This window comes from Primulina tabacum, chromosome 9 (genome assembly GCF_025594145.1).
Source record: "Primulina tabacum isolate GXHZ01 chromosome 9, ASM2559414v2, whole genome shotgun sequence".
Lineage (NCBI taxonomy): Eukaryota > Viridiplantae > Streptophyta > Magnoliopsida > Lamiales > Gesneriaceae > Primulina > Primulina tabacum.
This window is the reverse complement of record NC_134558.1, coordinates 32,951,573-32,977,261: the sequence shown is the minus strand read 5'-3', so window position 1 is coordinate 32,977,261 and position 25,689 is coordinate 32,951,573. Positions and strand designations below refer to the sequence as shown.

The following is a 25,689-nucleotide window of genomic DNA, read 5'->3' as shown; positions in this document are numbered from 1 at the left end:
TTTGATTTATGAGCTAACTTTTTTATCGTCGCCAGTTTTTTTTCCATATTTCTTGTCAAATCGGGTGTATATATATATAAATTTAGTTTGATGTCACATTGATAATTTGACAATCGTCAATTCTATGGCATTTTTTTCCCTTTTGTACTATTTGGATTTTGGTACGTTAAAATGATGTCTAAATTTCGAATAATTGAAATGTCAAGATGGGATGGATTCCACTCTAATCTGATAAGGACATGATTTCATTATCTCAATTTACTTGCTAAAATGTCTATTGGTGTTGGCATGAAAATTTTCTAATCTAAAAGGACAAAAAATCTCCATTCCTCATTAACAAAAATATTTATTTTATATTATTAATATTATGGATTTTCATCAAAAAAATAGAATCTAATACTTATCATAATTATAATTACATATTACTACAAACAGCCAACAGGGTGTTACAAAAATTGTTTTAAAAATAAGCAAAAACTTGTGTGAGACTGTCTCACAGATCGTATTTTATGAGACAGATATCTTATTTGGGGTCATCCATGAAAACAATATTACTTTTTATGCTAAGAGTATTACTTTTTATTGTGATATCGGTAGAGTGGACCTGTCTTACAGATAAAGATTCGTGAGACCGTCTTACAAAAGAGACCTACTCTTAAAAATATTTAAGTGAATTTCCAAAATTAACTGTTATCGAATGAAAAAATAAAACAAAAGAAACAATTATCAATTTAATAAGTAGGTATCTTGTGAGACGGTCTCACGAATCTTTATCTGTGAGACGAGTCAACCCTACCGATATTCACAATAAAAAGTAATTATCATCTTAGCATAAAAAGTAATGTTTTTTCATGGATGACCCAAATAAGATATCTATTTCTCAAAATACGACCCGTGACAACGTCTCACACAGGTTTTTGCCCAATTTAATTTGTTGTATTAATTTTTTAAATTAAAATTTATATTGTGTGAATATTACTGTTAGTTTCACGTGGGTTTCGACATCTAAATTTCCACTATAACTATTTCACTTCAATAAATCAACTATCAAGCAATAATTCTTTTACTTTTATTTTTTTCTATAAAAAAAAATTCATTTAATCATACATAATAACGATGAATTGAAATCCACCCGACATTTATCTATGTCGTAGTACTGTGAATTTATCGAATATTCGAATGTTCCATACCCCGATGCCCATCATTTCTTAACTAACAATGATCAGCAACTAGCTAGGTGATGCTAACTTTTTATAATTTTTATTTGAAAAATGTATAACATAGATTCTGTTTATTTGTTAGATCTTACGTTTCAATTTGTATTTTATTTCTCAATATATATTTTTTCTAATATATGCACTTTTGAGTGTCTGAGTTATTTATCCAATTTTTTCTGTGTAAATGTGTGTTGAAATATTAATAATATGAACGAAATGGTATATTTTGTTGAGAAAACAATATTTTGATCGTATAACTCAAACATTTTTTATTTTTATTTTGTTATCGGTTAATTCAGTTCACTAATTTTATTATTTTTCATCAGACATGACATCAGACACATTAACAATATCTGAGGCAACGTTATCGTTTTACAATGTCACACGTCAACAATGCAATAAAAATTTACCAAAATTGAAAAAAAAAAAAATTACAAGTCAGTATATTAAGACTATTAACAGATAACAGAGAGCCAACAATGATTTACAATTTTTGGGATATTCGAATTTATTTTTCGAGGATAGTTCCTTTGGTTTGAAAAGACTTCGGTTTAATTTTCTCATTGTAACATGTAGTTAATTAAAAAGCATACCCTAAAGTTGGGTTAAATTAATAATTTTATTATGCAAGCCTCAATAATATACGAAGAATAGATATCTTGTGAGACGGTCTCACGAATCTTATATGTGAGACGGGTCAACTCTATCGATATTTACAATAAAAACTAATACTCTTAGCATAAAAAGTAATACTTTTTCATGGACGACTCAAATAAGATATCCGTCTCACAAAATACGACCATGAAGCCATCTCACACAACTTTGGAAAGACTTCAGTTTGACACATGGTTTTATCATTATTTTAATTTCAACATGACTAGACATGAAAATGAACTAATCTTATTCATTTAAATTAATCATTACACTCCACCAAATAAGGTGGATGATATAAGTAATGACACATCACTTATTTGTATCTATTCTTAGAAACCATACCCTAAATTTCAATTATGCAGCCTCAATAATGTCCTATGGCATCTCGATTCTTAGTGTAGCTTCACATATTTTAAAAATGTTACGTAAATTCAATGGGCATACACACACTCTGCGAAAAATGAATTCAGTATTATGGATGATAATCAGTATATATGGATAACATAACGACGTATGACTAATAATTCGTAGAACTTGAGTCAAACATTGGATCGAACAAACACGCGTCGTGTGTAGATTTGTTTAATATATAATAAACTAATATAAATTAGACTCAACAAATCTTGCTACCCCCTTTCTTATCCGATAAACACCAAATCAACTACTACCTCACAAATTAAAGTTATTAAATCGATATTAAAGCATTATTTTAGAGAAGGGGAATGGGCTGGATTAACGAAATGAAAGGGGCCAAATAATTGAATAAAACATTTTGTCATTTACCCAAAGAAAAAGTGCTACTACTTTTTGGATTTTTTTCTATTAAGATTTTAGGCGCTTTTGGGTGTTATTTTTCCCTTTAATTATACTTCAAAAATATGTGTCACTCACCCAATTAAGAGAAAGCCCACTTGTATATTGCTACGAAAATGTGGATTTGATTGGGGGATTTGGTTATGTCATTGTTTCTTGATTTAGCCATAAAGTGCATTTCCACCTGTCTGCGTGTTACGTGGTATTTCATAAAGGGTTAATCTTCGGAGGCGACGAGGCAAAACTAGTGGAGCAAGTATGAGTCAAAAGACAATCATGCTCGAATTGTTTCTTTGTCATTTTGGTCTTTGTTCTCCGATCTTTTGTTTTTGTAATTTTAGTTTTTTTTGTCATGAAAATATTGATGTGTCATATGATACGCGTGAAATGTTATATTAAAGTCACATCATTGTCATGTCAGAGTCACATAAAATAACAAACTAATGGAGGAAAAAAAAAAAAAAACTGAAATTCGACAAGATTACGACCAAAGTTGTACATTTTGACTTGTCACATGAACATTTTAACTTGTTACATGAACGATGAAAATTACTCTTTAGAATAATAAAAATGAACTAGTAAAAAAGTGTACACTATAATTAAAATTAAAGTTTGGATTAATAGTTTATGGGTATTTAACATTAAATAAATAATGTAATATCAAGTCCATGTTTATAACATATAAAATGGAAAATATGAAACTAATTAAATGAGAAGTCTAAAAATTTTCCCGCAAAATGAATGAATGACCAATGGATTCAAACAAAAAGTCAAGAAATATGGTTGGGATCTTATTATATATTTTTTACATATATTAATCCTCTTGCTTCTAAAATTATTCTGATGAATTAAATATACATGAATTTTCATAATCAAATCTGTTGTAATTATCCATAAATGAAGTTTTAATATTGAGGAAACTAACTACTCCATTGCAAGTGGCCTCCAAACTCCAAGTCTTCTATTTCCCTGGAGACCGCCTATTATTATATGTTGACCTATAACATGTTTGGCTATCTGAAGTTAAATTATTCCAAGTATATGCATGCAAAACTAATGTTAATTTTTTTTTGAGAAAATTGTAATTTCTGTCCGTTAAAATCAAGTCTTAGTATTATATCTTTCGATTTTTGATAATTTTCATCTTTTTTTTTCCTTTGAGACTGATAATATGACATTGTATATGTAGAAAAAATATCAGTGCTACAAAAAATAATAAAAATAGCAGACTAAAACCATGACTTATCACAACATAAATGAATAAAAAATAAAAATAGGAGTGCAAATATACAATTTTTCATAATTCTAAAATATGTTTTATGATAGAACTGAAAAAACAGATGTATGAAAGTTAATAGGAAATGGAATTTCCCACCCCCACCAAATGTGGATTTTAATAGATGTTCTAAATAATCAAAAGAGGGGAAAACAAATTTGAAGGGAAAAACTTGACGTGGCCCGTGAGATTAACATTCTATTAATGATAAATGCATATCCCTTAATTTTCATTTTGACTGTTGAATTACTTGTACTCAACCACTTAGTACAGCTAAAAAGCCATTGTTACCCAATTAAATGAACAATACAATGTCGATTGAAAGTCAAACTTTTAGTTAATTCAATAATCACACTTTTTATCTCGTTATAAAACTATTATGAGATCGTATAACGAATCAATTTTATACGATCCATAAAAAAATATTACTTTTCAAAACAATAATATATATTTCACTCGCGACATTGATCAAATCGATCATTTTCAAAAGGAGATTAATTAAACAAGAAGGTGCACAAACCAGCCATATTTTGATATGTTTGGTTGGCTTTTCTTAGATGGAGTAGCATCAAACACAGAGATACGGATACCAGTGCCAGCTCGAGATTACCCATGAAAATCACGATCGCACATTCTTGGGAAAATCCATTTGGTTTCCCGCGGAAATTCCAGCTTTTAACTGTAAAATAAAGCAACCCAACATCCTTTTTCCGATTCTGTCACTGCAAAATTCTTGAGAAATTCTTTAAATTTCATATATTTATTTAACTTAGAATATTCTTTGAGTGTGGAAGTTTGTTTGAAACATTGCTCGTCTCCGAAGACTGAAATCCAACAACTGTGAAAGTCAAGTCATAAAAGTGATAGAGAGGGACTAGTGATTGTTCAAAGCCATTTTGCCCCAGAAATAATCAATTACCCGAATAATTCATCACAATTTTTTCCTCCCATTCTCTCTATATCATGTTATTTTTAAGTTTATATGTAATATAGTATAACATAATAATATAAAACTATTATTGTCCATCTTTCATTTTTGTAAGTGGTGAATTTAGTCTCTGAGACGCTTTGATTAGCGCAAAGATTGAAGACCGTACCAACTGAAATTTGTGGGTTTTGCATGTCTTTTGGTTTTCTCCGAATCTCTTCCATGTAATCTTACAGCACTCTAGCTTTCTTTCGAGTCCCTTCTTCTTTCTTTTAGCTATACTTTTAACTTATACATCGGAAGCTCGGATCAAGCTTCAACACCCTTTTTCTCATTTTATAATATATTTTTTGGCCTTTCTTACAACTGGGGTTTTGAGGTATTGGAGTTGAAACATCCTTTTGGGGGTCTTTGCTTATTTCTTGGAATTTTTTTTCTAAGTTTCTGGTTGTTGGGGGGAAAAGTTCTTATTTTTAACTACTTGTAAACTCCTGGGTATTTAATAAAATCCCCTTCCCGTGAAAGACCTGCACCTATAAAACTCCTTTCTTGTTCAGAAAAGCTGAGATTTGACAGTGAGATTTCAAAAATTTGATGTTATTACAGTATGACGAGAAAAGGTAGAAAAACGAGGCTACATTTCCGCGATATTTACTCGTTTAAACGTAAGAAGGCCGGATCACATAAAGATGATCATTCAAAGATTGGAGGGCCAGGTTTTTCCAGAGTTGTGTATTGCAATGAATCAGATAGTTTGGAAGCCAATCTCAGAAATTATGCGACAAATTATGTTAGGACAACCAAGTATACAGCTGCAACTTTCTTGCCCAAGTCTCTTTTTGAGCAGTTCAGGAGAGTGGCTAATTTTTACTTTCTTGTAACTGGTTCTTTGTCCTTCACTTCTCTAGCACCTTATTCTGCAGTCAGTGCTATCATTCCTTTAATCATAGTTATCGGAGTAACCATGGTTAAGGAAGGAATTGAAGATTGGAGGAGAAAGCAACAGGTATTTTGAATCTATTGTGCTGATTTTGTCGTTATTTTTAGCTTTATAAAATTTGTTGGTTATTGTTATTTAATGTAATTAATATACTTTTTGGAAGTAATTGGAGATTGTATGCTTATGCTTATTGAAATGATTTACGGAAGTTGGTTTTTAAGGCATTTTGTATGCTCAGATTGAAAAAATTTGTTGATCTGAAATAATTAGGATATTGAAGTGAACAATAGAAAGGTGAAGGTACATCAAGGTGATGGACTTTTAAAGCCCACCGAATGGAAAAATCTGAAAGTTGGAGATGTAGTTAAGGTGGAGAAAGATGAATTTTTTCCAGCAGATTTGTTGTTGCTCTCATCGAGTTATGAAGATGCTATTTGCTATGTTGAGACTATGAATCTTGATGGGGAGACAAATTTAAAAGTCAAACAAGCATTAGAAGTTACCTCCTCTTTACATGAGGATCACGAGTTAAGCGAATTCCGGGCAGTTGTTAAATGCGAGGATCCAAATGCTAAATTGTACAGTTTCGTTGGAAGTATGGAATTCGAGAACCAACAATATCCTCTTTGTCCTCAACAACTGCTTCTCAGAGGCTCAAAACTACGGAACACGGGTCATGTATATGGAGCTGTTATTTTCACCGGACATGACACGAAGGTAATTCATAACTCAACCAGCCCTCCTTCTAAGAGAAGCCGGATTGAGAAGAAAATGGACCATATTGTCTACTTTTTATTTGGTGTTTTGTTCTTAATGGCTTTTGTCGGATCAGTTTACTTTGGTGTAGTAACTAAAAAAGACTTGAAAAACGGACACAAAAGGTGGTATCTTAGACCGGATAATGCTAGTGTTTTCTTTGATCCGACGAGAGCTCCAAAAGCTGCTGTATATCACTTCTTGACTGCCTTGTTGCTGTACAGTTACTTGATTCCAATTTCTTTATACGTGTCAATAGAAATTGTTAAGGTCCTTCAAAGCATTTTTATCAACAAAGATGTTCATATGTATTATGAGGAAGCTGACAAACCTGCTCATGCCCGCACCTCTAATTTAAACGAGGAATTAGGCCAAGTTCATACAGTTCTTTCTGACAAAACCGGCACATTGACTTGTAATTTGATGGAGTTCGTTAAATGTTCGATTGCTGGCATTGCTTATGGACATGGTGTGACAGAAGTTGAAAAAGCAGTGGCGAAAAGGAAAGGGTCTCCATTGACAGTAAATGGAGAAGATTACAGCGAGATCCCGATTGGTAGTCATAAAAGCACAGTAAATGGAGAAGATTATACCGAGATTCCGATTTATAAAAAATCAGTTATCAAAGGTTTTAATTTCGATGACGAGAGAATCATGAATGGGAATTGGATAAACGAGTCTAACTTGGATATTATTCAGAAATTTTTCCGGGTGACTGGCAATCTGTCAAATGACCATACCTGGTGTTGACGACAACACAGGAAATGTCACATATGAAGCCGAATCACCTGATGAGGCAGCTTTTGTTGTTGCAGCGAGAGAATTGGGCTTCGAATTCTTCAAAAGAACACAAACAAGTGTATCTGTGAATGAATTGAATCCAGTTTCTGGAATTATAGTTGAAAGGTCCGTATATTTAGCATGCCGTGTAGTATTTACTCTATGATTCTGTCTGATTGATATATGATTGTGCATATTCATAAAGAAATTTCCGATGATGCAGATTGTACAATCTGTTAAATGTTTTAGAATTTAACAGTTCCAGGAAGAGAATGTCTGTTATAGTAAGGGATGAGGAGGGGAAGATATTGTTATTCTCCAAAGGTGCTGACAGGTTGGTTATTCTTTTGACTTGGTGCACATTTTCAACACTTCAGTTATTATATGCATTTACCTTTCTTTCATATCTAGCTCTTTTCATGTCCTGCACTCTCTGTTCTGTTTGGATCCATTGCAGCATCATGTTCGAGAGGCTCGGTGAAAATGGAAGGGAGTATGAAGAGAAAACCAGAGAACATGTGAATGAGTATGCTGAAGCAGGTTTAAGGACATTAATTCTTGCTTATCGGGAGCTTAGTGAAGAAGAATATAAAACATTTGAGGAGAAGTTTTTGGAGGCCAAAAACTCAGTCAGTGCAGAACGTGAGGCAATGATGGATGAGGTGTCTACTAAGATAGAAAAAGATTTGATACTTCTTGGTGCGACAGCCGTCGAGGACAAGCTTCAACATGGGGTTGTTTTCGATACACTCATGCTGAATTCCCATAAACTAAATCTATGTAATAAGATTTTTTGCCATCTGTACAGGTTCCTGAATGTATCGACAAGCTTGCACAAGGTGGAATAAAAATTTGGGTTTTGACAGGGGATAAGATGGAAACTGCCATTAATATAGGGTACATTCTCATCATGGTTATTGTATATTATATCTAGACTACATTACTTTTTGGTGCATGTCTCATTGTAAAAATCAACTTTGCAGCTATGCTTGTAGCTTGCTAAGACAAGGAATGAAACAAATCACTATTACATTGGAGACTGCCGAGATCACTGCTCTGGAGAAAATCAGTGAGAAGGATGCAATTGCTAAGGTAAAATCAAGTCAAAATATTTGAAAGATCGCTGTCATTTAACTGTAAAATGGAGAAATGTTGTTGAAACAAGAAGTTAATATTTTCTATGGACTACATTTCTTCTTTTTATTAGGTTTTGAAGCAAAATGTACTCCAGCAGATTACTGATGGGACGGCTCAGATTGCTGCATCAAGCTCTGGGGTGTTTGCCTTGATCATTGACGGGAAATCTCTGACGTATGCATTGGAAGATGATATCAAAAAACTGTTTCTCAAACTTGCAATTAGTTGTGCATCTGTAATATGCTGCAGATCATCTCCGAAACAGAAAGCACTGGTGAGTCTGTTTCCTTAACAAAATTTTCCTTTCTTGATAAAATATTTTGAACTTTGAAGTAATGTTTCTTTCTTTATGCTTTAAAGGTAACGAGGTTAGTCAAAGAAGGAACCAACAAGACAACTTTAGCTATTGGTGATGGAGCGAACGATGTGGGAATGCTTCAAGAAGCAGATATCGGAATTGGAATCAGTGGCCCTGAAGGAATGCAGGTGGAGAACGTTACTATATTTCGTGTTTGCTGTCCTGAATGCTTGATAAATTGACTGGTTTTACCTTTTATCTTGTATATTTCATCCCCACATCAATCAGGCAGTCATGGCAAGTGATATTGCAATTGCACAATTCAGATTTCTTGAACGCTTACTTTTGGTGCATGGACATTGGTGTTACCGAAGGATTTCTTCGATGGTAAAGTTTATCGAACTTCAGTGTTAGTTTAAAGATTTCGTCATTCTTGGGCCTTCAATTATCTTCTGTGGGTGCAGATTTGCTACTTTTTCTATAAGAATGTTGCGTTTGGTTTCACCGTTTTCTTATACGAGGCTCATGCATCATTCTCTGCACAACCGGCATACAACGACTGGTTCTTGTCCCTTTACAATGTATTCTTCACGTCGTTGCCCGTTATTGCACTAGGAGTCTTTGATCAGGATGTATCTGCTAGATTCTGCCTGAAGGTAAAATATTTTTCTAGTTTATATGGAATATTTTGTCTAATTTGGAACATTATCAATCACCCTCAAGCCAGAGAACCACAAATATCTGGGTTACTAAATGAGTTAAAATATTTGAGTACTGAAGTACTACATGCTATAGAGCTTTTAACACACGTCAAACATTTCATTACTGTATCAGACAGTTTTTAGGAACATGAAACTGAGAAAATAATCTAGATTCCAAATCAATGTTGAATAAGTTTTCTTTCATTGCTTGAATCACGTGGCAGTTTCCTTTGCTATACCAAGAAGGCGTGCAGAACGTCCTCTTCAGCTGGTGCCGTATAATTGGCTGGATGTTAAATGGAGTTTGCAGTGCCATTATCATCTTCTTCTTCTGCACAGAGGCCCTAAGTCTCCAGCCAGTTCAAAAAGAACGGTAAAATAGCCGAATACCAAATTCTTGGAGCGACTATGTACACTTGCGTCGTCTGGGTCGTAAATTGCCAAATGGCAATCACCATAGATTACTTCACATTAATACAACATATCTTCATATGGGGTGAAATCGCCATATGGTACATCTTTTTAATGGTATATGGAGCTCTGCCTCCCAGTTTTTCAACAACAGCCTACAAGGTTTTCATTGAATCTCTTGCTAAAACTCCTTCTTTTTATATTTTAACGCTTTTTGTGGTCATCTCGGCCCTCTTACCGTACTATGTATATAGAGCAATACAAATGAGATTCTTGCCGATGTACCATACAAGGATACAGTGGATCCGGTATGAGGGTCTTTAGATGATGCTGTGTATATCGTGATATGGTGTTGCAAACAACGAGCCCTTTGCGAGATAAAAGATCGTAGATAGCAATTACTTGTGAAAATGTAATCATGTATAGAATCGCAGAGTTTAGGTGTATCAAATGTTGTACCAATCAGCTACGTATTGGGGACACTAGAATTCATTCACATTTTCCAATTAAAAATGGATGGTTTTGTCATACATTTAGTTAGAGAACAATAAGTTGTGAGAATGGATGGTCTTTGTCCAGTTTTTCTACTGTGATCCAGCATACCAATCAGTAATAAGTATTATGTCACAGACAATTCATATTATTGCATGAAGCTGGACAAATTTTTTTTAGAATAATTATTTTGATCTATCTGACATAGTTTGTTGCATGTGTTTAATGAATGTAGATACAAGAACAAAGATATGCTCATGACTAATTGATTATATATATTTACACAAGTAACATTTGTACCAGGTATTTTCAAGTATTACTAAATGCACATTTGGAATACTATTGGCAGTAGTGTTGACAAATATGTCACTAGTTGACATCATTCGCCATTTCTCCTTAATCATGTGCACTGAAAGCCTAACTATACGAAAGGAAAACTCGTTTACAAACAACATTCAATTAGACCAAGTCACCATGTCATATCCATCATCACCAGCCATTTCATTTCTCCAAATGAAACTCATGAAACCCAAAAACAAAGAAACAAAAAAAGTTGTCATACATACCAAATAATAACAGATTTGGTAAGCTAGGAGACCGTGAGTCCGAGATACTCGACCCCGGATCTTCCCAAGACGTTAGCAAACTCATTGAAACTTATGACACCATCGCCATTTGTATCCGCCTCTTGCATCATGTTACTTAGCTCGCGATACGTCAAGGGCTGTCCCATTTTGGCCATCTGCCCTGCCAGCTCGGCCGTTGTTATGTAACCATTTCCATCACGATCAAAAGATCTAAACACCTCCAAGAGTTGATCTTGATTGATCAATATTTGTTCGTTTAAATCAGGCAAAATGGCACCCACCAATTCGTCGAATTCAATGGAGCCATTGCCATTGGCATCCATGTTGGCTAACATGGAATGGAGTTGGTCGCCGGCTGGTTTGAGACCGAGGGATCGGAAGAGCGCGGCTAGCTCGAGCTGCGTGAGGCTACCGTCCCGGTCCATGTCGAACCTGTCGAAGATGTCTTTGAGTTGTTGGAGTTGCTCGGATTGGATTTTGGCCATCATTTTGGCGTTGGTGTTGTGGGAAAAGTGTGATATTTTTGTTTTGTTGGCTTTGGTTGGTTTTTGGAGATCAATGTTTGTAAGGTTGTGGTTTATTTTAACATTGGATGGATGAATGGTTCATAACGATGGAGTTTCGGTGGTTTGTGTGAAGATAAAAATATTTAAATGTGCTGACTTTGATTTGGAATCTTACTAGTCTTGGAAATTGTCAACTATCATATTCTCAATACTTTTTTCCTAAATCATATTTCTGCGACTTTAAAGAAAATAATCACATTTCTCTTCTACTAACTATATATTATTTTGAATATCTGACCAGACCATAAGGCATAAGCTATTCTCCATCTTTGAGTAATATTAATATTGAGATAGGTGCTTTGCTGAGAATTTATGTGCTTCAAGCTACTCACGTTACAACTTACATCGTTTGATCTGGTTGATTCGGTGGACCGTAAATAGTAGCATCATATCTTAATGGGTAATAATGTCTCTGATGGGGATATGACCACCGGTATAGAAATTGTAAGACTGATGTATAATGAATATGAGACAATACCAGTAGATAGACATGCACCTCTTCGAACTCATGTAACAACAGTCTAACCCATTAGCACACAAATAGATGTACTCTTCTATGCCACGAGTATAATTAAATAAAGTTGTGCCTTGACTAAGAGCTATAACTTCTAAACTAGTGATAAACATTTGAGCCTAAAAATCAAGTCTCTCAAGAAGCATATTTTTATAGTTCTTGGGGGGAATGTTAGGCTAAGCGTGCAAGAGTAAGAATAATACTGAGTTTGATAGTTTCCTGGGAAGTTCTTGTGCGTCAAATTGCTAATATTGAGACGTTGTCTTTGCTGGGGACATGACCTACGGTAGGAAAATGATAAGATTGATACAGCACCAACAAATAGATGTGTACATCCTCGGGCTCATGAACTTGACAGCTCGATCTATAAGTACTCAAGTAAGCGCACATCTACGTTGTTACGAATATAAGAAAATAAAATTGCAGATAACAACTATCGTTTTTAGTCTAACGATAAATGTTTGATCCTAATATTCTCGAAACACGTATATTGATCATGTTATAAAAATTTTTTTTTGAGTTGAGGGAGATTAAAGTACAAATTTTTGATGAAACTACAAATTTGCCCCTTGAAAATATAAATTTACACTAATCAAACTTCAATCATGGAAAAATGCTACTGGGGATACAATGTCACGTGAATCTATATACCTATAAAAGTGTGTATAATTGACATTATTTTTCGATTGTGCATTGACAAAAATACCCTTCGTGCAAACTTGAACAAAATAAAACTTATTATTATTGTAATGTAAGGTTACGTTTGGTTGGAAGGATTAAATAAACTAATGATTAGTACGTAAATGATAAAAAAAAAAGATTGTGATAGAAATATAATATATGATGTAAAATAGTATTATGTTTGTTATGATTTTTAAGTATGAGATAATTTTGAATTTTTTGATAAAATGATGAAATTGCCCTTTTTTTTTCTTTACTCCGGCGACGGCCCGGTCCGGCGGTCGGCGGCAGGTCGGTGGTCGGCCGGAAGCGGCGGCTGGCGGTGGTCGGCCGGAATCGGCTGGCGATGGTCGGACGAAAAAGGCGGTGGCGGTCGGCCGGAACAAGCGGCGGCGGAGGTCGGCGGTCGGCGGTTGCCGGCGGCGACGGTCGGCGGCGGGCGGCGGTTGCTGGCGGCGGTGGGCGGTCGGTGGAAGGAAGTGGTGGGGAGTTTGGATTTAGGAGAAGGGTAAAATTGAAAAAATAGGATGGATTAAGAGTGGGATAAATAATCCTAGGGGATGAGGAGGTATTATTTTAACCTACCTAATATAATCTAATCATTCATAGGAGGGATTGACCTGGTTAAATAAAAAACGTACCAAACGAATGATTAGGTAGGTTTAAAAAAAATAAACTAACCTAATCAAGCAAACCAAACGTTGCCTAAAGGTAAAAATAACAGGACATAAATGCCTCATCATTACTAATAATTAATTGACTTTAGAGTCTTATTGTAATGTATTCATATACCTATAAATCTATATCTATCTATGTATCTATACAAATATAAATGATGTGCAAAGCTTTTGCATTGTGATTTTACTACATTACCCAAAAACTATGCTTTGTTTGTATTAATTGCATGAGCATTGGTGGAAAATCTATATCTATATACCTATAATCTATATATTTATTACATATAAAAGTGTGTATAATTGACATTGTTTTCCGATTGTACATTGACAAAAATGTCCTTCGTGCAAACTTGAACAAAATAAAACTTATTATTATTGTAATGTTTATTTTTCGTTTTGGCATTGACAAAAATGTCCTTCGTGCAAACTTGAACAAAATAAAACTTATTATTATTGTAATGTAAAGATAAAAATAACAGGACATAAATGCCTCATCATTAGTAATAATTAATTGACTTTAGAGCCCTATTGTAATGTATTCATATACCTATAAATCTATATCTATCTATGTATCTATAAAAATATAAATGATGTGCAAAACTTTTGCATTGTGATTTTACTACATTACCCAAAAACTATGCATTGTTTGTATTAATTGCATGGGCATTGGTGGAAAATTTATATCTATATACCTATAAAAGTATGGATGATGAGCAAAGTTTCTGCATTGTGATTTTACTATATTGCCCAAAAACTATGCATTATTTGTATTAATTTGCATTGGCATTTGTGTAAAAAATATATAAAATTTAGGGACAAATTTGGAATATTGAATTTGTAATGTATTGATTATTTATTTAATTGATGCATTTATTTTTTTGAACTCATTAAACACATGAGCATCATAGTGTTTTTATTTTTTTAATAGAAAATTGTAAAATAAGAAATTTTGAAAATAATATTACATAAAAATTGAATAGATATTCGATAATAAAAAATACATTAGAAGAATAATATTTTCTTCATATATGTATATAAGTTCTTAATTAATTTATTCGTCTAATGTGACAAAAGACTAAACCAATATAAATAAAAAATGATTCAAATTATTTTTAAAAAAAATCGAATTTTAATTTTTACTAAATAATTAATATTTACGTGCATCGCACGTGCTTCTGGCTAGTCAATTGAAATATTTGATATTGAATCAGATTTCAAATGATGATTCGGTATCTTATTTTATATATTTCTAGTGAATATATCAAGTACATTTACATATATGCTTTTCATCTATGTGTCTTTGATAAATATATATGTCATTGATCTAGCTAGATTCATATTAACCATGAAATATAAACAACATATTTCTCATAGGAACTCCATGTTTTTCATGAAAAAATCAAATATTACAAAGTATGGATGCTAAGGGAAGTTGAAGAACCAAACACTTCAATCAAATGAGGTCTAACATCCTCGTAATCAATCTCCTCTTGTCTCAAACACCAACTTAAGCTCCTTGAACCCTGATCCCGACCCCAAAAACTCCCAAAACAAAACTCACCCTTGTTCGAAAGATCGACCAAAACCCGCTCGATCTCATCCGTGGAACAACCTAACCGTAATGTTCCATCTGGAGACAACCCTTCCACTTCAATCCTGAAGGAGCTGTTCCCTTGGTTTCTCAAACTATCTTCATCATATCCTACTACTTCGATATGCGTGATCTTTGTTCCTCTCTTTCGGGTTCGCAGTTTCCTGGCATATTGTTTAGCTTTTCTCAGAAGTTTCTGAGGGAGTTTGAGCAGTAAGAAGATGAGGATTTGAAGGATCATACATTGGCAGCAGCAGGATATGATGATGCAGTCGGCAGCAAGGATGTTTCGGTCTTCCATGTCGTTTTTCTTGGAAGAAGTGGATGGGGAAATAGATGTGAATGGAGGAGGAGAATTCGTTCTGCTGTTACTTAAAAAGGAAGCAGTTCCTTGTGTGTGGCGTAATCTTTGAAAGGCAAGTAAGTATATATGATGTGTGAAGCAATAAAATTTGCAATTCTGTAAAGCTAAAATTCAAAATTTAATTACAAGAAATGCCTAAAACATGGAATTTTACTCTGACGTAGATAGATTGATTTCAAAATAAGATGTACAAGCAACTGCCAGAGAGTTTTGAGGTAGAAAAACCTCTCCACAAAACATGAAGAAAGGAAGCTCAGAAGTTGATCTTAAAAGAAGATAAACTACGTAAGCAGCTCCCGGAGTTCCGAAATTTTTTTGTCAAAGATTTTATAAACCAGTGCCTTGGTTTCTAATGATGGAGGGGTGTGACGAACTGCGAAGTATTGTTTTGCAAGGAAAGGAGCAGGTGTTCCCAGCTTGATAACTTGTAGTCAACATTTCATGTAGATACTTGGAATGTATTCAGACATGGCTTGAATCCTCTTCCAAAGTTACAAGAAGCTTGTCTTTGAAGGAAGTTTAGTTATTATTTAATTTTATTCAACGTTGGACCATTTTATGTTAATAGCATGAAGCACGTGCGATACAAGTAAATAACAATTATAAAATAAAAATAAAAAATTTGATTTTCTAAAAAATAATTTGAATCATTTTGTTATTTATTTGAGTTTAATCTCTTGTTATATTAGACGAATAAATTAATTAAAAATTTATATAATTTACTTTCGAATTTTTTGTCAAATTAAAATTCAAAATTTTAATTTTATGATATATAATAAATTATAATTAGCATAATATATTGAACTAAATGAACTGAAACAAATTTTTTAAAAAATGTATATCCAAACATCACGTATAAGACATAATAAACTAAAAATCAATCAAATTGTTTACTTATCAATGCATAAATCATAATTTACATAAATTAAGCATACTAAAAATAAATAATTATAAATTTAAAATATCGTGACTAACTCATCAAAACAACATCAAAACTAATGAAATATAATATTTATAGTAAAATATAACTCATAATATTTCATTTAAATAATATTTAAACACCTGCATAATTTTTTTTACTTTTGTTTTTAGAATTTTATATCATAGATAATTAATTTTATATCAGAATCGATATTTTATAAACTACATCGATGATTATTAATTTCTTGTTAAATATAATTTTAAAATAATAAATAAATCAACATATTTAAATAAGATTATATGGTAAATATCAAATAAAATCTAATAAACTCATACAATAATTATTAAATATAAATTTTAAACTACCGGTATGATTTTCACATAAAAATTTGAAATATAACCAAAAAAATAAACTTGCATAAAAATGCTATTTCTTCTATTTACTGAAGTAGTTATTTTGATTTCAAAATAAATAAATAAATAAAGATATTAAAATATCGTATATAAAAGCTCTAATATTTTGACAAATGTTAATCAATGATCATTATAATTAATATTTATTATAAAGAGTATGTCATATATTTTTTTATAATAGAAATAACTTTCATGTCTCATCAAAACAATATCAAAACCAATGAAAAAATAATATCAATAGTAAACTATATAAATTAAAAATTATAAATCAAAAGATCGCATAATACCAAATTTTGTGTATTGAATTTATAAATTTGTCTGACATATAATTTTTTTAAAAATTGCTATTATCAACCATTTTTAAATATTAAATAAAATAGTTATACAATATGTGAGATAGTGAAATTAATTATTTAAAAATTATGTCTTAAATTTATATATTATGAGAGCTGATTTTAGAACTGAAGTCAAGAAAATTTAGTTCTGATTTTGGTTTCAGTATTCCTGAAAATCATGGTCGAGTTTACCTTTAGACCCTTATTACCTTAAATCTTAAACATTCTTAGTAGATATTTCAAATACTACCAAATTTTTGTTTATTGAATGTATACATTTGTTTGATATATAATTTTTTTAAAAAAAATGTTACTAAAATCTTTAAATTTTTTATGATAGCTAAACTATTTGAATTCTTCTAAGATATTCATATTTTATGATATTATTAATATATTAACACTCATAATTGTTGATAAAAATTCTCCTAAATAATTTATTAAACTCTTGATTTTCAATTCTTACTTAAAAAACCAAAAAATATGTTAATATTAAACTTCATATTATTATATTATTATATACTTATCATGTTATTCTAATTATTACATATATAATTAATTTTTTCATATTTCGTCTTGTGATACTATAAATTATTACTTAATTAAAAAATACACTTAAAAGTATAATTACAAATTTGAATTAAAATAATAAAATATGATGTAGAGAGAAAATTTAAAAGATGAAACATTTAAAGGTAGTATAAAGATGAATTATTTGAGAAATTAATTTAGAGTTAGATTTTATTCTTAAAATGATATAAATTACTATAATCAATGTACATAATTGTAGTGATAATCCATTAGCATTTTGTTAGAATTTCACACATATATATATCTATTCCTATTATTAAGAATTTCTATAATAGAGACAAAAATGGTGTCTTGGTCTGCTTTTTTACTCTTACAGTTTTGCCTTTATATTATACTAATATTACACTTTTGTTTTTATTTTTATTTTTAATTTCAACAAACAACTTTGTTTTTATTTTTTAATTACAACAGTTCAAATAACACTTTAGTCCCTTCGATAAGTTGTCAAATTTCATTTTAATCTCTCGATAATTTGTCAAATTTCACTTTAGTCCCTCGATAATTATAAAAAAATAATATGTGCACGCACCGCGTGTGCAAAGTAGCTAGTCTTTATTGAGTTTTTGAAATTTTATTAATAAGGAGGATATTTATATTTTTTTATAATTGGATTGGATTGGAAAATTATATATATATAAATATATATATATATAGACTTGTTACCCTGGGGTGCAGGATATTCTTGGGCGCCTGCACAGCTGGTGCCCAGCTGTGTTTTCGTTTTTTTATAAAAAAAAATTTAAGTGTTCATCTGAGTTTCTTTTATTAATTTTTTTTAAAAAAAATTAATAAACAAAATCAAGAGAACATGACCATTATTCCACGCCCAAAAATTCAGAACACACCTCACGCTCAGAAGAGTGAATTGAGCGCGAAATTGGAGACTCGGCCGCGTTCTTTCCGGTCATCTTCGATTTCGCGCGAAATTTAAGCAATTCATCTGAATCCGTCTTCCGAAGATGACCGGAAAGAACGCGGCCGAGTCTCCAATTTCGCGCTCAATTCACTCTTCTGAGCGTGAGGTGTGTTCTGAATTTTTGGGCGTGGGATAATGGCCATGTTCTCTTGATTTTGTTTATTAATTTTTTTAAAACAATATTAATAAAAGAAACTCATATTGGCGCTTAAAAAAATTTAAAAAAAAACGTAAACACAGCTGGGCGCCAGCTGTGCAGGCACCCAGGTAACAAGTATATACATATATATATGAAATAGAATGAAATATGAAATAATTAAATATTATAGTGAAAAAAAGATAAGAGTATAAAATCATAAACATAAAAAATGATTAATTAGTATTAATTATTAATTAATAGATTAAGTGTGAAATTACCAAATATGTTACTCGATAATGAAAATAAGTAAACATGTGAATGATAATTATGTCCGTTTATAATTGAAAAACTTTTCAAATATCCATACTTTTATAGGAATATAGATATAGATTACGGTACTCGGGTCCCGAACATCTTTTTTTGTCGAGGACTTTACAGAAAGTAAAAAAGAATCGAAGAAGGCAAGCAAAGTATTTGCGAACCTGGGATCAAAACTTTTTCAATCTTGTCTCGATTACTGATACGAATTAATGAAATTAAATAGCAAAACTGGATCAACTTTATTAGAAATCAATGGATACTGCTGAGGACAGAATTTTGCTCTTATTTACAGGGAAAAAATGAACCAATAAATATATATATGAACCAAAGCCTACCTACTTGAAAAACTTAATTCATATGTATAAGATAATCCGGGAATAACTGCAGTTACATTTGAGGCCAGAAATATTTCAGCTAGCTGGGTTGGAAAACTTTGGAACGTACTCGTACGAGCTATTTGCTTGGTTCCCTTCGCTGCTCCAGCTATCTTGACTGAAGAAATCTGTGCTATAATCTCGACTACCGAATGCCATTCTCTGGAACAATCTGATTTCTTCAGACTGTTGTGCGGAGTTAAAAACTTCAATATCGCCAACCTTCATCCCATTAGACAAGTCCATGCTGTCGAAAGCTCTCACGATCTGAGAACAATCACACGTTTCGAGAAAGTTCGTTAGAGTCGGTATGCTTGGGTAAAATTGGCATGTTTGATGTAAATTAGATTGTTGCATACCTGTCCCATCTTGGGTCTTTTGGCTGCTGAATGGCGCACGCAAGCCGCCGCCGCTTCAATCATACGGAACATCTCACTGTCAACGTAGTTTTCTTCGAGCCTCGGATCCACCAGCCCATCAAATTCTTGGGTCTCCATTGCGTGACTTATCAGAGGTCGTGCCTAAATAGGGATAAGAAATTATTACAAAGGAATACATTTGGTCCGACATTATATTTAGTTCCTATCACCAAGGACAAGGATAAGCATTTCCGGATACGATTTAAGTTTTTTGGGATCATAAATCCAATTCCCAGATAATAACTTACCCATTCGACTAGGCTCTCCTCTCCTAGAGGCTGAGACGTATCTACGGGCTTGCGCCCAGAAATCAACTCCAAAAGTACGACACCAAAGGAAAACACGTCGGATTTTTCAGTCAACTTCCCACTCGATGCATACTCAGGAGCCATATATCTGAACACAAAGCGGTCAACCACTGAGTGTTGGGACAAGAACAAGAACAAGGTAACATATGCAATCTATTGAAGCAACCATTTAGCTTCCATTGAGAATGAAGAGTTCTGGAATACTACTTACCCAAATGTCCCCATTACACGTGTGGTAATGTGTGTGTTAGCGTCCATAGCTAACTTAGCAAGTCCAAAATCGGAAACCTGAAACATAGATGTCATACAGATGTTCAGAAAGAAGAACAATGTTCGATGGAAACTGTGCATACCCGTGCTTCGAAACTGTCGTCAAGAAGGATATTTGATGATTTGATATCTCTATGGATTATACGAGGGTGACCTGATCATTACAAAGCAATTTAGAAATCTATATCCTTTTTTCTTTGACTGATATAAAGTGACAATATGCAAGAACATCTTACAATCTTCATTAAGGTAAGCTATTCCGCGAGCTGCACCAACAGCGATCTTCACACGAGTGGCCCAATTCATAACAGGCCTACCTCGACCTGGAAATAAATATGTAACAGAAAATCAATAACCATTTCATCAGTAATCCAGCCCCAATACCAAAAACTAAATTTTACCGTGAAGATGGAATTGTAGAGTGTTATTGGGAACGTATTCGTAGACAAGAAGCCTTCTGTCTTCAGAAATGCAATAACCAACAAGTGAAACCAAATGGCGATGGTGTATACGACTTATAATCTCGACTTCTGATTTGAATTCTCGCTCTCCCTGTCGTCCACCGATCTTTAACTGCTTGACAGCTACCTCTCGACCATCTGCTAGTTGTCCTTTGTAAACAGAACCAAATCCACCTTCCCCCAAAAGATTTTGGGCTGAAAATCCATTCGTGGCCTCAACTAATTCCTCATAGGTGAACCAGGATCTTGAATTTCCAAACCCACCTGACTCATTGGGTGAATGAACAATGCTGATACCCGAGCCAGCTCCGTTGCTGGATGCTGATGTTTGCACCTTCAACATGTTGGAACCTGGTCATAAATCAAAGTATTTCTTTAATCATTTTCAACTTTCAACAATTAAAAGGTTAACTTTTCCAAGTGACTCTTGCATATATAACTGCAAGACAAACTAACCTGCTTCGGGAGAAGTATCAATGGTAGTAGGCAAAACATGACCACCATTTTGCCCGATTCGCCTTTTTCTTGCGCTTCCACACACAGCATGCTGCAGTTCCGAAAACACCAAGAAATAGGATACTGAGAACCAGAGCAATTGCCACAGTACCTCCGGTACCGATTCCTCCACTACTGGGGGATTGTAAGTTGTTCCGAGTATTACCGGTTGCATTGTTGGTGTTTGGGTTAGCCGGTGGCTCAAGGGTAAGTGGAAGAGGAGAGAAGGACGATGGGGATACGGTGGATGCAGGCGGTGGTGATGCTAGCAATACAGGTGGCGGAGATAAAACGTTAGGAGGATTTAAAGATGGTGGAGATGCTGGCGGAATGGGAGGTGACTCAGAGTTATGTGGTGGCGGAGGGGGTGAACTTCCAGGAGGTCGGCGTGCAGGTGGTGGAGGTGAACTTTCAGGAGTTCTAGGTGCAGGTGGTGGAGGTGAATTTTGGTGTGGTGAGGTAGATGGTGGCCGAGGCGAACTTTCTGCTGGTATTGAAGTTGGCGGGGGTGGAGCATTTTTAGGTGGCTCAGGCGGTGGACTTTCAGGGATTGGAGGTGGATTTATAACCGGAGGAGGTGGTGAAATGGGAGGATCGGATGGTGTAGGAGGTGGTGGAGAGCTGGGGGGTGGAGATGCTGTTGGAGGAGGTAGAGTAGGAGGACTCAAAGTTGGAGGCGGCGGAGATGCTGCGGGTGATGGAGAAGCCGTGGGAGGCGATACCAATGTTGGCGGAGTGGGATTCGGCGGCGAAATGGTGGTAGGTGGCGGAGATGAGTTTAACTGGGGCGGAGGTGAACTAGAAGTGTCTGGCGGAGGTGGGCCGATGGCATCAGGGAGTTGCGGTGGCGCACTTCTGGCTGGTGGTGGAGATGCACCAGAAAGGTCTGGCGGAGGCGGACTCACCGAAGGAGGAGATCGCGGCGGAGGCGGATTAGCCAATGCAGGTGATGGAGGTAGGTCCGGCGGAGGTGGAGGAGCACCGGGAATCGGAGAATTTGGTGACGGAGATGAAGATGACATCGTCCAAATCAACCAATTTTCACCATTTCAATTGCATATCTCAAACTCACTTTCCAGGCGATCAAATAATCAAGAACAGTCACTTCCTACCCAATCAAAATCGCTTCAAACTATAAATAAATTCAAACACAAAAGACCCAATCTTTCATTCCAAAAGCCAAATCTTGATCAAAATTTCAAATCCAAAGCTCAAAATCCTCAATCAACAACTTGAATTCCAGCTTTTAAACACACAAACATGCAAAACCCAGATCATCAAACCTCCACAATATAATCCACTTTCTCAGGTAAAACTCGACTGATATTAAAACTCAACATGCAAAAAGACCATTGCTTTCAAGAGGTCACACAGACCAAATTTCAGAACCCCATAAGATTATAAATTTTCCCCACATTTCGCCATTGTCAAACTTTTAACACAGCTCTCATCAGCAAAGTAAGAGATTTCGGATGCAACCACGTTTGATTATTTCACAGAAATTAGGAAGTTTCCTCTATTCTTTGAACGTTAAACCGCGTGTCAAATCATAAATGTTGCAAAATCAGCAGCATTCAATACAAAACAAGTAGAGGGAATTTTGATTTTCCAGCTGTTTGAGTGTGAATTCAATGCATTTTTTGTTATCATCGTAATTCATATTATTATAATAATATGATTTTGTGTGCGCTCGTGGAGATCACGCTTGCTTTCGTTTAAACGTTAAAATTTATACGAGTAGGTTTTTCATGAGACGATCTCACAAATATTTATACGGTCAATTCTACCGATATTCACAATAAAAATAATAATTTTAGCATAAAAAGTAATATTTTTTTATGAATGATCTAAATAAAAGATTCGTCTCACAAAATACGACCCGTGAGACTGTCTCACACAAGTTTTTGTCAATTTATATATAGAAAATATATTTGGATCCATTTACAATTTCTTCTGCGTTTTGGTTATTTTGCCAATATTTTTAGGAAAACTTTACGGGGTGAGTAAATATATTGTTTTAATCTTTGTTATCAAATATAAATATAAATATTATAAAATGTCGAAAACTTTAGATACAACTGAGGTGAATGAAAAAAACTCGAAAATAAATTCTTATAAGTTGCACGCTGTGTAATAACATCGATTAACTTTTTGAATATAAACTTTGCTTGATGCAAATGTTTTCGACTAATAAAATGATTTAAATAGCATTGATGGATAAACAGTTTGTTGTATGTCTTCATAAAAAAATCGTTCATTGATCATTTACCGAAGTATGCAAGTTAAATGGACTGTTTTCATTTAAATGTAAGAAACGAACGATTACGCAATTATTTAAAAAGGATCACAAACATTTAGATTTGGAAACTTTCCTCATATTCTATTTTTTTAAAAAATATTAATTGTTAGAATGTAAATCTTTAGTTTTGATGATAAAAAATATATTTAACTGTTATATGATTCAACCGTATTCAGACTCTTAATGTTTCAGCATATTTAGTCATAAAGTCAAACTTCTCAATGTTCAAAGCTATCTTACCTATCAACTCTGTTATATTATAAAATTTTCTTGATCAATCATGCTCAAGAAACAAGACCATGAGAGACAGGAAGTTGTTGTAGTTTTCTCACCCAGTTTGGATAAACTTTTCAGAGTCGTTGGTTACTATTTCAAGCAAGGCACCAACAAATCATTATGTACAGTGTATTACAAAATTGACTTCAGTAAACCAGTATCACGAAAACTTTTGTGCTAGTCTTTTAGTTAGTTTTTTGAAACCTGATTAATCGTTTAGTTGAAGGGAAGTTTGCATATTTTAGGAATAAAAGAACTTTGACATTTTGAAGTTTCTATTGTAAAAACCTTTAAACTAGATTATCAATAGAAATGAAATTTATACTAAGCAACATGTAGACATTCGATCTTAATAGGAGCCAATAGATTGGCTTGTTGTGCTTATGAGTTAGTAGTGAAATGTGTCTTATTATTGGTGTTGTCTCGTACTACTCAGAGACCAATCTTATATTTTCTTGTTGGTGGTGCTCTCTACTAATGATTAGTTTTTACCCTTGTTATTTCCCTTCTTTTATGGTTCATCATAATTTTTCCGACCATGCAACAATGTCAGCAAGTTGATATAATCTACTGTGAGAGCTTCCTAATAAATCACTCATTTCAATACTTCTCTCGATCAAACACGCGCTTAACACACACTTACATCATAAAAATGTTGCTCAAATAATTAAAATGTGTACATGCTATATTCTTTTTAATGTACTTAGTTTAAAATTTTATGATTAAATTAGCAAGAAAATATTTTGTATTTTATAATTAATACTTCATTTGACATGTATCTATACTATACTATTAATTAAAATTAAATCACATGAAGTGACAAACTTTCGAAACTTTTTCCGTATAATTTTGAGAAAATGATTTTATTTTTACATTAACCCAACTCAACACATGTTTCCAAATAAAATAAAAATCAATAATATTATTAGAAGAAATCAAATGTATTTATACTTGTTGAGTCATTTGTTACTGAAAATTATTATTTCTGATTAAAAAGAAAAGGGAAAAAAATTTGTACTACTCTCCAATCAACTTGAGTGTGGCCCATAATACATGCCATAAAATAAAAGTGTCTCATATCTTTTTGGGCCTACACATGCTTGGATAATTGAGCTTCAATTTAAAACTAAAATAATAAATTTTTAGGCTTCAAAAACTGGCCAATAATTTTTATTTGGGCCCCTTGGTGTCTGGACCTGAGACAGAAGCTTCTTGGACCTATCTCCTAATGTCGGCCCAGATGTTCCTCTCATAGCTCAATTAGTATAATATGTTGTTGTCGGGGAACTCTGTAAATCCTTCAATAAATCAAGAGAACAAACTCAAGGTGCATACACTCGTTTTCCTTAAAAAAAACTATTTGCCCCGACCACGATGATGCAGTACTCTGACTAGGAAAATGTTCCACCAAGATACAATGCATTCCTAATAATGTTATTTCGAAAATGTATGCCAGAAACAAGCCCGAATACTTCAAATTTGATAATTGAACTGAGTGTTCATCGTTTCTGTAGTATAAAAATATTCAAACAATAAGTATGTCATACAGTTTCTGCACAGAATGAAGGAGAACTTGAGGGCAAAATGAATATCCGACTATTTGATCTTTGTCAAAACTATTTGGAAATGATGATTGATTCATTATATATCGTGTTAGAACCGTTTTTTACAATATTACACGTTCTTTGGATGATAATCATTCATTTGAATCATAAAATAAGGGTCAAGTCGTGAATAGATGCTATGAACAGACGCCTCTGTTCGCATCGG

The 25,689-nt window shown here is 33.4% G+C and overlaps 3 protein-coding genes and 1 pseudogene across 3 annotated transcripts; 1 reads left to right on the top strand and 3 right to left on the bottom strand.

Moving 5' to 3' along the window:
• The first annotated feature begins 4,511 nt into the window (after positions 1 to 4,511).
• Positions 4,512 to 10,512, top strand: LOC142555302 (putative phospholipid-transporting ATPase 9; annotated as a pseudogene).
• A 129-nt stretch (positions 10,513 to 10,641) lies between these two features.
• LOC142555309 (putative calcium-binding protein CML15) lies at positions 10,642 to 11,567 on the bottom strand. The gene has a single exon (XM_075666131.1). It carries the CDS (start codon positions 11,476 to 11,478, stop codon positions 10,993 to 10,995), a length of 486 nt encoding a protein of 161 aa, XP_075522246.1. The 5' UTR covers positions 11,479 to 11,567; the 3' UTR covers positions 10,642 to 10,992.
• Positions 11,568 to 14,659: 3,092 nt separating this feature from the next.
• On the bottom strand, positions 14,660 to 15,659 carry LOC142555308 (uncharacterized). Its single transcript, XM_075666129.1, has one exon. It carries the CDS (start codon positions 15,318 to 15,320, stop codon positions 14,835 to 14,837), a length of 486 nt encoding a protein of 161 aa, XP_075522244.1. The 5' UTR covers positions 15,321 to 15,659; the 3' UTR covers positions 14,660 to 14,834.
• A 3,585-nt stretch (positions 15,660 to 19,244) lies between these two features.
• On the bottom strand, positions 19,245 to 22,588 carry LOC142555304 (proline-rich receptor-like protein kinase PERK8). The gene is given in 9 exon segments (XM_075666126.1): positions 19,245 to 19,658; positions 19,751 to 19,912; positions 20,059 to 20,206; positions 20,330 to 20,406; positions 20,472 to 20,542; positions 20,625 to 20,711; positions 20,790 to 21,200; positions 21,306 to 21,360; positions 21,362 to 22,588. Coding segments are annotated over 9 exon segments (2,247 nt in total). The 5' UTR covers positions 22,367 to 22,588; the 3' UTR covers positions 19,245 to 19,427.
• Between the last annotated feature and the right edge of the window lie 3,101 nt (positions 22,589 to 25,689).

Bases quoted from the DNA above. Each gene is read 5' to 3' on its own strand.
- LOC142555309 (XM_075666131.1), bottom strand. From the start codon at position 11,478: ATGATGGCCAAAATCCAATCCGAGCAACTCCAACAACTCAAAGACATC.
- LOC142555308 (XM_075666129.1), bottom strand. From the start codon at position 15,320: ATGGAAGACCGAAACATCCTTGCTGCCGACTGCATCATCATATCCTGC.